We start from the raw sequence: 15239 nt of genomic DNA on the forward strand, positions 1-15239 counted from the left end.
TTGATGGTGACTCATGGCAGCCTCTCTCCCTTTGTTTCCCTCCTGTGAGCTGCTGAATGAGGAAGGATAGAGTAGACAGGGAGGATGGTTTGCTTAGAAGAGCCCCCTCCTTCAAGAGTCTAATTGTTTGAAAAAGTAGGGGTCATAGATTATTATGAATCTTAGCCACATTTCTCATAGACTCATTACTCAAAACTTACTTTTCTCCTGATCTTCCTGTCCCCAGTTTCTTTTTCTAAGGAGTGACAAAGCCAACCTTGTTTATGTGAAAAGGCTGGATGGAATGCACAGTACTTGCCAATAAAGAATTGTGGCTTTTCTGAAGGCAGAACAATTTTCTTCATTGTCATCATTATGAGTGTTACTTGGTTTCATTTTCTTCAGTTGAGTATTTTGTGCTAGTCATAATCGTATTATTCATGTTCAGGAATTATCAAATCTCTGAGATTCTCAGAGTTAGGAATTAGATCACTTTCATGGCAAAAGATTGAAGGTGTATTTTCAGGGCTTGGGAGCCAACTGAGTCATAGCCACAGAAAATGGAGGGTTATGGTTAGATAGTAGACACAGGAATGGTGAGAACACCTGTCTTGGAACGGTAAATTGAACGCTTTTTGCATTGTAGCAGTCATTTTAAAGATTTGATGGAAGAAACAGTAGAAGTTCATTTAAAATTCATAAATTCCACTCCAGCTTCTCTGCGTACACTGCCGGTGATTGCTCTCAGGCTTCTCGAGCACGCTGATTATACGCTGTTTGACACACATCATTTGTAATGTATTTCAAGTGCCGCAGACTGACTTGTCCCACGTATTTAGTCTGGAAGGATTCATCAGCGCTGTTGTTCCCGATACGGGTGGAGGTAGACTGTCTGCTTAATGAGAGGGGTGTTCTGCATGCGCTCCATATTATTCCAAGATCTTCCTCAGAGGGCTTCATCTTTAATGATGGCTCAAGTCTGGGTTTCATAAATTTTTGCATGTTAATTGCAGTTGAGTTTTCTTAAGGTCCTGCTCAGGATCAGGGGTAAAAAGAAGACTGGATGGGGAATGGGCAGCAAAAGATCTTAGAAAATAGTAAAGGAGATTAAAATCACCTGGTGAAATAGAACTTTCAGTAGATTTGAAGAAGGTGCAGACTCTTTTTTGAAAAAGATCATTGAGGAATGCAACTTAGAAATCAGAGTAGATTGATTGATTTTTGGGGGACGTGCCTTGAGGGTCAAAATGTGACCCATAGTATCGCTAGACTTAAATCACATGAACAGTTATCTGGTTCCTAGTCATACTTTTGGAGTCTCATTCCGTGTTCCTCATTGCATATTATACATCCTAGTTAAACTTTCTTAGATGTACGGTGTCTAAGGCAACGTCAAGCAGAAGGTGTATTCATCAGCGAGGGCATCCTGGGTATGGATCCATTCTTGAGACCGCCTTTCTGCACACATTTATTGACTGCCGCTCCCACTTTCTCCTGGCTCTCCATTTCATAACCTTGGCCCTTGGTTTTACTTCTCTAAATCTCAGTTCATCATCTGTGAAATGGGACCAATAATAGTACCTGTCTAATGGACTTTCTGGGAGAATTAAAAAGATACCTTGGGGAAAGCCCTGAGCTCAGTGTCTGGCTCCTCGAAAGAGCTACCCCCACTTCAGTGCCCCTGAGTTGTCTTCTGTGGCTGCAGGAAGAATAACTGAAGCTAGTCCGAGCATATCAAAGTCTTCCAGAGCTATGTGAGTCCCGCAACCCCCTTGGAAGTATGTGCTAACAACTTACTGAATAAAATATCTATGAATTTCAAAGAGCTCCTTCATAGAAATAGCAAATAGCGTTTCTCAGTTAAAAAAGTGAGATGTTTGAATTTTTTTCTCACATTTTGCTTGATACCTACAATATGTCTGGCATTATATGGAATACTTTTATATGTATTTTCTCTATTAATCCTTTCAATGTCATTATTATTATCTCCTGCACATGAGGAATGGAGCTGTATCTAATATAAGGGTGTAGGTTCTGAGAATTAGTTCAGTGACATGAACGTCTGGGTTAATAATTCTTCAATGTGGTGACATTCTTTTGACTCTGTTATTAGGATCATCAAGTCCTCCATTCCACCTGGAGTCTTAGCTTACACTGGAAATGAGATAGTGTATCGCAGAATTCCCCTTCAGACTTTGAGATCTGTTGGTTCTACATTGCCTCTGTCATCTTTGGACACGTTCATTGCGATTCTCTAGTTATAGTTCAGAGAAGCCTGGCTCAAACTAACTTGATCAAAGGAAAGGACCTCTGTTGGCTTACATAACTAAAATTTCCAGTGCTGCAGGTCAGTGTTTTAGACACATGAGATATGATGGAATTTGGGTGTGCAAGCAAGGGCATCAGGATTTTGTCTCTTCCTGTGTTGGCTTCTGTGTTAGTTATTTATTGCTCTGTAATAAATGCTAGGTGTAGTGACTTAAGCGAACACACTTTTTATCTCATGGTGTTTGTGGGGCAGGAGGCTAGGAATGGTTTATCTGGGTCTCTGGCTGCCCGATTTCTCACAAGACTGCAACAAAGGTGTCAGCCGGCACTAAGGTCTCATCTGAAGGCTTCACCTGGGAAGGATCAAGCTATGTGGTTGATCAAAGAACATAGTTCCTTGTGGGTTGTTGGATTAAGAGCTTTGCTGTCACCTGTCAGCCAGGGGCAACCTCAGTCCCTTGCCACTGGAATCTCTCCAAAGGTTAGCTCAGAGTATGGAAGTTTCCTTCATTAAAGTCAGCAAAAAAAGAGTCTGCTAGTTAGGTAGAAGTTATAATCTTACGTAACACAGTAGTGGAAGTGGCATTCTGTATGCTGTTTTGGAGAAAGTCACAGGTCCCACCCATGTGCAGGAAGAGAGGATTGTAAAAGGTTTGAATACCAGGAATCAGGGATCATCAGGGCCCATCTTAGAATCTGTCTACCACAACTTCATTCTTCACATGCAGAAGCTCTCCCACATGGTGGCAGAGTTGACCACAGGCTCCTGTCTTGCATCATCTTAGGGTGAGTGGCAATTCTAGAGAAAATAGAGCAGCATATCTCCTCAGCTTCCATATATGTACCTGGAACCTACCAGTTGGGATTCTTGGCTGAACACATTAGAAATCAGCTCCGGCACACTTAACCACAAAAGGACTAATTGGAAGGCTGTCGTTTTCTAGAATTGCTGAGAATACTGAAGCACTGGGCTGGAAACACCTGAGAGAACTAGATGGACCCTGGACGCTGCTTCACTGGCCTCTTGTCACTAGATTCTCAAGATTCAATGCAAGGTGTATCTCACTGGCCAAGTAGAGGCCCCCTGCCTGTGGATGAGCTGCGAGGAAGAGCGATGAGGGGTATCTACCTGCCTTGGACCTCCGTTGGAGGGGGGACTGTTTCTTTGACTGTGGTAGTGCTCTCAGACGAGCTCATATGGGTCTCACGGCTTCCACAGATGTTCAGCCTAGCAGCTTGCATCGCGTACACAGTCTCCTCTCCTAGGCTATTTTCAGAACTGTGTCGCTGGTGGGACCGTGCTCCTGTGCCTTCTAGGCATCCCAGCAGAGCTGCTGTGGGAGCCATCTGGGATAGCAGTGGCACGCCCAGGTCTCTGAGTCAGACAGGAGGTGGGGCATCCAGACTCAGAATTTTGATTCAGTCCAGATTTAACCACAAGTAGAGTTTGATTTTTCTGAAATTGTAGGCTAACTTTAGGATCCAGTTTTGTGTCCGTCTTTGTGTTGGATCTACGGATCTGGGGATTACCTTAACTCTACTGTTGTCATCTTTGGCCATGTATATATGACTTTCTTGGGTATGTGGGTACACTCGCTGAATCATCAGGTTTTTATAAGTCCGAAGAACTTGTAGATCTTTTGAAGTCAGCTCACATGCTTCCTTGCATGAATTTCCGAAGTTATACTTACTCTCTTGCAGCATTACAGCAGACTATATTACGACCAACTTACCAAGAAGGGAAACAGATGTCACTTCTATGGGGTAATTTGCAGGGTAGAGAGTGTTGCCGATACTCAAAATGTTTTTCTTATTGGCCTGTTATGGCAGCTGTACTCTCACCATTAGAATTTGAACTTTGGCTTAAGATCAGGAGACCTCAACACATTAACATCGCCTAGGGAATTAACAAAACCAGAAAATAACCAAACAAAATGACGTCAGGGTCCTACTTCTAGAGCAGTTTTGAAGAATTTCTGGGGGTGGAGTCCAAGGAGCTGTAACTTTTAAAATCTCTTTAAGAGAGTCTCATGTCCAGCCAAGGCTGAGAAACAGTGGCTCTAGACCCCCTGCTGGCAAGGGCAGCCCATCTACTTGTGTTACGGTGGCTAGAAAGAACGTGTAAAAGTCATTTCCATGGTTCACAGTTGAGATCATTCCCTGCCGCCCTTTCTTCCTTGTGTCTCCCTGTGATGACCCCTGTTAGTCGAGGTCACTTTTGCCAGTCTCTTCCTGCAGTCTGAGAGCCCTGCTAGCAAAGGGCCATGGGATTCTCAGGTATCCATGCTGCTTCTGCAAACCCCTCCATAAGGCTGAGCTCACAGGAACATCTATTTGCTTCATAACAGTAGCACATGTTAAAATCAGGCTATAAACAATCCAACTTCTCTTTCATTTTATATTTACTTTCTGGAGGTGATGTGCAAATAATCATTCATGTGGTATCCAGAAATATTTTTGTCTATAGTAATAGCAGATGGCAGAGCATTTTTCACGTGCCAAGTTGCATTCACTCTACCACAGTGCAATGTGGAAGTGATCATGGCCTCTTTCAAATATTCTAACTCCCCATGTGCCTTTCAGTCGGTGGGAAGTTTTCTTGCATATCAGTTCAATATGTTGTAGATTTACTTGGAATCGTTGGAATCTGTGCATAGTGTAGTCACATGGGAAGTACTTTGGAAAGAAATATTTTTGAGGCCTAATGAGTAAAGGTCATCAATTCAACAAACATTTAATAAGCATTTACTCTGTGCTAAGCCCGTGGTTTTCCACTGGGATAGGTGGCTTAGTCCCCAGGAAGGAGTTTGGAAATTTGCTGGGTTGTGTTTTGTTATCATAATGATTAGCGGGGGTGCTAATCATTGGGGCATTTGATACGGAGGGGCCAGAGGTCCTAACTGCCCTACACCGTGCGGGACAGTCCCCTACAAAAATGATCCTACGTAACTCCCCTGCCCCCACATCTGTCGAGAGAACATTTATGTAGGTGAACAAGCTGTTTATGATTATCCAAGCCTAAAACCTAATTGTGCTTTTCATATAAACACAAGATTTGTGTTTTGTTTTTTTTTGTTCTTTTGTTTTTTGTTTTTCTTGGCATGGATTTAATATACAATGACTTTTTCCAGGAAAATTGTAAATTGAATTGTAAATGTAACTTAAGGGAAAATTATACTTCGCTCTTTTTGGAATCAAAAGTTATTTTCCCTCACATAAAATCATGTCACTGATGGAACCCTGCATATGGTCTTTGAGTCACAGAAAGCCCATCTGTATCTGCCTGCAATTATTAATCCTACCTTCATGCAGATTCCGTACATTGGGGCCAGCAAAGGACCATTTTCTGTGTCTTCTGGTGGTGATATGTGTAAAATCGTTCCTATTATTTCATTGTATCACTTGTGAAATTTTTTCCTTATATTACAGCCAGGGCATTATGTTAAGTTGAGATTGTGTTTGTGTATGTGTCTGTGTTTTAAAAAGTATGTGTTTGTTTGTAAATTCCATTTCAAGAAAACAGAGGGAGCATTACAAACTGTTGGGGCTTAAGGGGGCATTGGCTCTGATAAGGTTGAGAGCCATTAGATTATGCAGCAGGGCGACAGCAGATAAATCAGCAGACAAGGAAAGGCCTGGATGCCAGGCAAATGCAGAGGATACTTTGCAGGAGCCAGAGGAGCAGCCCTACCCTGTCCTGCGGGAATGCACTGGCCAGGAGTGTGATTAGGGAGGCCGTTTTGCTAGGGCTTAGCTGGGTGAAGTGGAGGGCAAAGGGAATATTACTAACCAAGTCAAGAAGGGTGAAAGCAATGGCTCAAGCTTGGCGTGCAATAGGGCTGGGGGCTGGCAGTAGAGAGTGGAGCCTTGGAGGCAGACAGAGGCACATGGAAGATGCAATAAGCCTCGCTTGTATTTTATTCTGGAAACACTGGGGAGCTACCAAGAGGCTTATGGATTGGGAGGAGGCTTGCTTGTTAGAGAGAATGCTTGTCACAGAGGTGAACCTGAACGGGGCTGGAGCAGGGCACGGGGGACTGAGCCAGGGAGAGGCCTGAGCTAAGGCGGTGGCCTCTGGGAGAGCCAGGGAAGGTGCACATTAGTCCTGAAGCTGTGTCAGACCCAGGATTCAGTCCCAGGTGGTCTAACTCCAGTTCTGTGTTCTCAGACACTTGCCTGGATTACCTGAGGGGCTAGGGTGTGTGTGGGATGGTGCAGAGCAGGCGGAGAGACTTTTGGCACGTGATAGCTACTGAACAGTGAATATGGGAAATGAGGGGCAGGGAGGTCTAGGATGTGTCTGGTCATGTGAAGTGTCTGGCAGGGAAAGGAACACAAGTCTCCCTTCTGGAATTGCATTGACTCTTTCACGTCCGTGCCCCAATTAAGTGTGTGTGTGTGTGTTGGGGAGGGGATGGTGGCTCATTTATTTCACGTGTAAAATAAAACTTACCTATTGCTTTCAATTTATTTGGCACACCTTTCATTTCGTTTTGAAAATCTGAGTAACCACAACAGACTCTTAAGAAACTTAGTAATACTGCCGAACTACAGATTTCATCTGGAGTGCTATTTAAAAACACTTGCTGGTGCCAAATGGGGGAAAGCATTCTTCACGATTTACCCTAACAACAACGAAAATATTTAGATTTATCCACCACACTGATGAGAGTAATACTGTTTTTTAAATGAGGGCCTTGCCCAATTTCTGTGCCCTTTATATTTGAAAAATAATAATGCAGTCATTAAAACAGTATTATAAGAAGTTTGGAAAATAGGGGGATGTTACTCCCCCACCACACACACACATTATCTGTTGCTGTTTTAATGTATTTCCTTTAAATCTTATTTTTAGGGGCTCCTGGGTGGCTCAGTGGGTTAAGCTTCTGTCTTCAGCTCAGGCCATGATCCTGGGGTCCTAGGATCGAGCCCTGTGTCGGGCTCCCTGCTCAACGGGAAGCCTGCTTCTCCCTCTCTCTCTGCCTATCACTCACCCTGCTTGTGCTCTCTCTCTGTCAAATGAATAAACTTAAAAAAAATCTTTTAAAAAGTAATCTTATTTTTTAGGTATATGTATATTTGTATGTGTATAATGTGTTTTATGTTATATTCATAAAGATATAGTGTATACAGATAGTCCAGAAATCCAATAAAGTGAGATATGAGAGCAATATTTTGAACCATCGTTCCCCTCAGTTTCTAACTTAGTACCCAGCTACCTACTGAATATGATACTAGGTGTCTTTGCTTAGTTGTCTTGCAGGTATCTCTCCATAAACACATCAATACCGAGCCTTGAATTCTCCGCACCCGGTCCTCTCCTCTTCCCAGTCTCCCCCATCCCAGTAATGGGTTCCACTATCCATCTTGTTGCACAAGCCAGCGGCCTAGATTTCTCCCCTTCCCACACCCCCCACATGGAGTCCTTCTGCAATTGCGTTCTCTTCTCTCTGCTGCCAGAATACACTCCGCCCCACTCACTTCTCTCCACCTCTGCTGTGCCCACCTCCTTTCAGCTGCCATCATTCTCCATCTGAGCTACATTAGCCTGCTTACTGGTCTGTTCCACTGGCCATTCTTGCCTCTCTAGAGTCTGCTCTCCCCGCGGTTGGAATAGAGCATTTTTAAAATTCTCCCATTTAAAATTCCTCTACGGCCTCCCACTGTACTTAGGAAACAACCCGAATTCTTCCCCATGCACGTAGGCCTATAGGATCTGGCTCTTGCCCATATTTCCAAATTCATCTCAGGCCGTAGGATGTCCTTATGCTACCTCACGGTGCTCCAGTCACCTGAAAGATACCAGGTTCTTCCCAGCCTCACAGCTTTTCCCTGCAGGAACCTCCCCCCTGCCTTGGGGCATGCAAGCTCCAAATGCTATGGGTGTCACTTTATTTTTCTTTTTAATTTTATTTATTTATTTGAGAGAGAGAGAGCGCGAGCACGGGCAGGGGGGGAGGAGCAGAGGGAGAAGGAGAAGCAGACTCCCTGATGAGCAGGGAGCCCAATGCGGGGCTCGATCCCAGGACCCTGAGATCATGACCTGAGCCGAAGGCAGACGCTTAACCGACTGAGCCACCTAGGCGTCCCATATGGATGTCACTTTAAATGTCACTTAAGGAGCCATCCCAGACCACTCTAGGAAAAGTAGACTCACTTCCTTATACTTAGCACAATTTGCAGTTAGGGAAAGAGAGAGAGAGAGAGAGAGAGAGAGAGTGTGTGTGTGTGTGTGTGTGTGTGCATGCACACACACATGCTCCCACCAGCTTGTAAGCTCCATGAGGCAGTGACCATGTTTGTCTTATTTATGCAGTAACCAGTCAGTAAATATTTGATGAATGAATGAATGCTACCTTCTTGAACCAGCTCATGAAATTCTCTTGCTGCCAGGCTGAGGGGCATGGAATTGAGAGCGAAGGAATGGCTAGGCATCATCTATTCTCTCAGAGGCTCTTTTGTAGAAGAGGCTTTTTCTCCCTTTGCAATACCCTTGTTTTTCTCCAGATCGTGTTTGTCTGGGACTCAAGTAAATGTCAGTGGTCAGCTCCCAGCCCTAGGCCGGAGGTTGGTGCCATGTTTAATAAATCAACATGGATATTAGAGGTTGCATGGCCAATATTGCAGTGCCTCCCTTGAGAGGGAATATAATATTGGAAGGGGGAATAGTTTTTACTTCTGCAGCCCAAGGTGGCAGGAGGGGGGTGTGCCAGGGAATGTGGTAAAGAGAAAGAACATATAGACCAAGTGTCTCCCACATTGCCATTGCCAAAGACACACAGTGGCATAGTGGTTGGAGCAAGCATCCAAGACAGAAACCAGACAATTTAAGATCAGTTTATGTTGGGAAGAAGCAATCCTATCAAGGTCTTTCCGAGTGGCATGACTGTTCAAAGTCTGAAGACTTCTTGCCACATCTTCTTGTTGTAATGCCAGTTTATTAAGACCATTTATTAAGATCCCCAAACAATGCAGAACTTCTGATCAGTGCAGTCCCTGCCTGGTATTAACTGCTTGTAATTTACAGGAGGAAATTATGGGACATATGATATGATAGACCACTCCTAGCTGACTGCTTCCTCCCTTACCTTGTTCTCTTGCCTTGTCTAACATTGTATCTCCATCAAACTCTGTAATCCTTAATGAGGTCATTTGCTCTGCATACACCATGAGATTATGTCTCAGAGTCATACATTTTCTGCTTTCTGAGCTATGCCTGAGATGGAAGCTTCTTCAGCTGTGGAAGGAATTTGCCATTTACCAGAGGAGGACCTTTATAGCTTGTCACAGCTTTCAATCATAGCTTTAGCTTTTGATTCTTTAACAGTGGCACATGGGAGCAGGAACATTTTGCATAACCACTTAGCTCAACCTTCCAAGTCGCCTCTGAAAGGAGTGAGGGAGCAGTTTATGCCGGCATGATAGGAAAGAACACTCTGTACTGGTGTTAATAATATCTGCATATAGTTTGCATAACTGAAATCCACAATCATCTTCTTTCCAGCCTTATTGAAATATATTTGACATGTAACACACAATAATATCTATAATATCTTCATCTTAGTTTTGCTTCAGAATTACTTTTCTACCATCCCTGTCCCTTACAAGTAATGTGTACCAACATTGGTTTGATTTTAACTTTCCATTTTTTTCTTTTAGTTTTTTTTTTTTTTTTTCCCCTACAAACACGAATTGAGCCCCCATTCTGTGTCTGTGCTACATCTCTGGAGGTCCAGAGAACAAAAAATAATGGCTGAAGGTTTTTCAGAGTTGTAGAAAAACATGAGACCTCAGATGGAAAAATCATGGCGAATCTCAAGGAGGGTAAATAAAATAAATCTACAACTGGAGTGACTTGGCATAATGACAGTGTACCCAAAATAAATAGAAAATCTTAAAAGCCCAGAGAAAAGACAGATGAAGGACTGTGCAGCTTACATTTCTTAGCTGGAGCCGTTGATCCTATGCCTATCATTCGAGTAGGAGACTGAAATAAAGACCTTTTCAGACATACAGAGAATGGCAGAATTTTTTACCCTCAGACTTAAACTAGAAGAATGACTAACAGGCAGACTTTCGCAGGAAGGAAATTGAATCCAGGAGTAAGTTACGCTATTACAGAACAGTGGTGCCTCAGACAGATTGGGCTCATTAATAACCATCTAAACAAAATGGCTGCCTCTGTCTTAGGATTTGAGGACAAACAAGATGTTTTTCCAACTGAGTGTATAAGTACTTAGACTTGGCACTGAGGTTTAGAATTCTTGTGTTTGTGATGAATGATTTTCACTTCAGGCAAGGGTCTGGAATTCAAGCCATCCATGAACATCTTAAAATTATAGGTGACATATTTTGTGCATGTGTAATTTTTCTGCAGATGGGATTCATGGCTTTCATCAGGCACTTAAAGGGGCTTAGAACCTGAGCAAGCTTAAGAACTACTGGATCAAGAAACTGTCCCCTATTGAAATGAAATTACATTGGTACCTGCCCCGAAGTTGAGAAATGATGACCTGAATTTGAATAAGGATCTCTGCAGCACTCTTGAGACCCCAGACAAATGATATTTCTTCTCCCTGTAGTCCATCTGTGCAGTGCACAACCTATGTGTCTGTACATGGCCGTGATGTGTCTTATAAATCACAGTAAGGGTTTGATTATAGCTCTTAGGATTTCTGAAGGGAGTCAGTATTGAGCTATCAGAAGAAATAAAGCTTCTAAGTGACCACTTTGGGGATGTAATCATAGGTTTAGTGCTGCTGTTTTGTTAATGGAGAGCATGTTTTGTGTAACACATTGTCCAGGTATGCGGGATGGGGAGGGTGTTGTGTTCAATCACTCTCTCTCCTGATGAGATTTGATGCTAAAACAACTATTAATGGGTGACCTTGCATAACTTGTGTTTTTATAATACAACTGTAATGTATGCTAGAAATGTGCATTTTGTATGTAATTTTAATTCCACCTCTCCACTCCTTCAGTAGTTACTTGTTGAGTGCTAGTGTCAGGCTGTTTACTGCACAAGTAAGGTCATGGGTATAGGGTTGAATATGGTGGTGCTGTCCCTGAGGATTACTTTGAATTAGGATGGAGGGTGGCAGGCCGTCACCAAATCCTCAGTCCCGGTCTAAGACCCAGTCAGGTCCAGAGAAAGCCGTGTTGCCGAGAGCCTGACGCGTGGGGATCAGCCCATCTGGGCGTAACTCCGAACAGAGCAGCGCGCACACTTGGAGGACAGCAGTGGGCTGTCCCAGACCGCCAAACAATTAGGTTATAACTCAACCATGGGCCTCCTCAGACAGCACAGACATCAAAACGTCTGCTTTATGTGTAGAGTGATGATCACAGTAAGACGATCTGCTTCTGAAGCCGTTAACGGTCTTCCTCCAAAGCCCAGGCAGGGGTCTCCTTGTGGCTCTGCAGCACCCCAGGCAGGGATGAAGCATCCTAGCGCTGGGACGGGGGCTCCCTGTCCTGCTGGGAAGGAGACAGTCTCCAGTTCCATTTCCTCTGTCAGGACACAGGTGTCTCTTCGAGGGCCCAGGAGGTGGTTTGTCAAATGCTTAACAAAGGTATGGAGAAAGTTGATATGCCTCTTAAAATGGGCCTGGATTTCCTTCTTCATTGGCGGCATCTCCCTTTTTTTGTGTGTCATGTTGGGAAATTCTCAGTTTGAGTTGATCAAATCATAATCTCTTCTTATTTTAGAAGAAAAACACCCATAGAGAGCTTAAATGTAGGGATAAGGACAGCTAGGGTTTTGAGATGGGGCTTTTGTGAAAATTTGGAATTTGAGTGATAATGTAGTCTGGTCTCTGGCCAGCCAGCTTTCCATCCCTGGTTATTCGCAATTATATTAGGACAATTAGATTCTAACTCAAACTTCTGCAAACTCATTTAGAGAGATAAGAAATTCATTTCACTGCATTGTACTCTAAATTGTAAATGAGGCTCAGGACTGATTGTTTAATAGGTTGGAGTTTTAAATTGAAATTTTCTCCCATGTTATTTTATGTCTATATGATTCACCGTAAAGATTGGTTTAAAAAGTTTAAAAATGTTGATGCCGTTTTGTTCTCTTCAGTTAAATCGAGGTTACTATTTTTAAAAAATTGATTCTGGCTTCTTCTTTCTATCCCTCAAACTACCACTTTCTTTGCCATTCCTAGCACTATTTGAAGAGTTTTATGTAGCCTAAAAATAGAGTAAAATAAGCACAATTTTATTTTTTTTGGAAAAGCTAAAGAAAAGCATAGTTCATGCTATTCTTCCCTGAAAAATGGGAGCCCAAGCGTCTGATCCCATGTTTTTATTATCAGGTTACACATACTTTGAGGTAAATCTATGTGATGAAAGTAATAGCTCTCTTGACCGTGTGCGTGAAGCGTGTATGTGCATATGCATGCAAGCACACATGCTGTCACTTGCCATGTGTGTGGACGTTTGCAAGAGCTTGTTTGAGCAACAGTAGGTTTGAATTGGCTGATGGAATGAACAGCAGGGCCTTCCTGTCCATAGAAGGCTGCCTCTCGTCTTTTCTCTAAAGTGTTTCATTGTCTGTTCTTTTCCTGGAAGCCAACAGGTCTTTTTGCTAGCTCCATGACAGGGAGAATGACTCGTGGCTGTCTTGCTTGTGCTTCTCCAGGGTCTTTGCTGCAGGGAGAGGGGAAGTGTGTTGGCTCTGATTCTAGGTCTCCTGGTGAGGCAGGTGGGGGTGAGGGGGCAGAACATCAGCCCCGAGCTCCATCACTGCCATGGCTCCGTGTGTGCTCTGAGTTGAAGATGTAATGGGTTTAGCTTGCCTTCTGGTCCTGGGACACTTGGATCACTCATTTAACCCACATTCAAGTGTCTGTCCTGTGCCAGGCACAGCCCGAGGAGTGTGCAACACATGAGTGAAAACCCAAGATTCACTGTACTCCTGGAGCTTACATCAGCTCCTTAATAACTTTCGGTTGCCCCCACTTCTGGAGTGAGGGTCATTTCCCCAAGCTGTGGAAGTATTCATGCACTTACCTTTTTTGTTTTTGCTTTTAGCTCCTAATGTAGCATAACAGATGAGTAAGAAGACATCATTGCTGCCCTCAGGGAATTTGTAAGAGAGAGACAGACATGCCAGCGTGTAAATGCGTCACGACCCAGCAGGCCGAATACAGGCTATAGGAAATGCAGAGGCAATGACTGGGGGAAGGTGGAAGGAAAGAGGGACATGATCTTTGTGATAGGGGTGCCTGCCATTCAGCTCAGCCTTGTGGTCACCTGCGAGCACATGGGGGTCTGGCAGTGGGCCGAGGAGATGGGCTTAGTGGGCTATGAGGGTGGAGGGGAGGGACGAGCAAGGCCAAGTGCCCAGAGGCCACGACTGTAAGCAGACGGGTCAGAGTGTCCCGGTTGGTGGTGACATGACATCCCCACTGTTCTAGAATAGCTGATGGCCGTGTGAGATGCACTGAGAGCAAGAGCTGGGGGCAGGGAGATGGCGAGATGATTTTCTTTCATTTATTCTTTTACTCATTCAACAAAGACTTAGCTGGGGCTTGCCTTGAATTTATAAGCTTGAGTTGCCAAGCTTAGATGCTACTTTAAGAGGAATGGAGCCAATTTAATGCCCTAACTCATCTTTCAAGCTAGAAGTTTACAGTTTTGTTTCTTTTTGCTGAGTGACCAAAAGGTACCTACGAAGACAACTTCAGGGGGACGGGTGTGGACATTCTAGTCTCTCTCCTCTGCTGGGTTTCTCCTGCTCTTTGCCTCACTCATCAGCGGTGAATAAAAATGCAGCAGTCTGCTCTATTACACGGATAGCTAGTGGGCCTCACAGTGGCTGCATAATTCAAGATGTAATTCAGAGAAAACTGGTTTCATTTATGTTTTGAGATAAGAGCCACAGAGAAAAACTGGAAGAAACAGAATGTGTTGTCTTGACCAAACACTTCCATTGCTCTGGAAGGAGCCAGCCCACTTCTCTTGGCCAAGGAAGGACACTGCATCTTAAACACGTGGTGGTTGTTATTCATTGTACCTTTTTTTTTAAGGTAGGAAACGTTCTTTGGACGGCGTTAAATGCCGCACAGCATAAAGGACGTGATACAGAACAAAGCCTGCAGACTGTGACAAATTGACATGCCCCGGACTAATGAGAAGACGGAGTGTATCTACTCAGAGGCAGAACAAATACTCACAAAGGGTCTCCTTCTCTCCTAGGACTTCCTTCGCTGGGCATCTGGCCGGGATTCTTGTTGGACTAATGTACACTCACGGGCCTCTGAAGAAAATCATGAAAAAATGTGCAGGTACAGAACAAAAACACCTTTGGCCTGACAACGGGCTGGAAGTTCATCTTAATTTTAACGGAAACAGAGGTAACCCGAGGTTTCCCTGTGGTTCCACTTAGGAATTCCCTAATAGGCTCTTTTTAAACCAAGAGGCAAAACAGCTGGTGCAGTTCCTCATACTGCTCCAAAGAAAAGGCAGCAAACCCAAATTGTAAACCTGAAGCTTTCTTAAGAGACAAATAGCAGTATGTTTACCTTCAGCAGTAACGGCGCTCACAGAAAACCGCAATTTTCTTGAAAATACAGAGAACTAAAGTGGGTTTAAAATGATGCATTCTTCTGTAGTATTCCACGAATTAATATATGTGCAAGGCAGAGTTAAAAAAGAAAAACAAATCTGTACTGAAGTGCAAGGCCAGTACTTGAAAGAAGACAGAATGACCGTTAGGTTCTCGGCAGGCAAGATGAATATTCATGCATGGCTAGAGCAAGTCTCCTATTGCTTGAAGCATGTCTCCTGCTTTTAAAAGTTTTGTTGTTGGCTGTTTTGTTTTGTTTGGCTTTTTTCCCTGTCAAATTGATGCTCAATGAAAATACTTTATTTAGAAATATATGAATTTCGGGCGCCTGGGTGGCTCAGATGGTTAAGCGTCTGCCTTCGGCTCAGGTCATGATCCCAGGGTCCTGGGGTCGAGTCCCGCATCGGGCTCCCTGCTC

At 43.7% G+C, this 15239-nt stretch overlaps 1 protein-coding gene across 6 annotated transcripts in view; it reads left to right on the forward strand.

Moving 5' to 3' along the window:
- RHBDD1 (rhomboid domain containing 1) overlaps positions 1 to 15239 on the forward strand; it is a 160573-nt gene that overhangs the window by 46331 nt on the left and 99003 nt on the right. For all 6 annotated transcript variants that reach the window (XM_054505986.2, XM_045867845.3, XM_045867849.3 and 3 more), the window contains exon 4: positions 14452 to 14540. In XM_054505986.2, coding sequence (XP_054361961.1) covers positions 14452 to 14540 — 89 coding nt within the window. The remainder of the gene's footprint in view (positions 1 to 14451; positions 14541 to 15239) is intronic.

Source organism: Mirounga angustirostris, unplaced genomic scaffold, assembly GCF_029215605.1.
Source record: "Mirounga angustirostris isolate CCGP_5_RB_7025 unplaced genomic scaffold, mMirAng1.0.hap1 SCAF_3, whole genome shotgun sequence".
NCBI lineage: Eukaryota > Metazoa > Chordata > Mammalia > Carnivora > Phocidae > Mirounga > Mirounga angustirostris.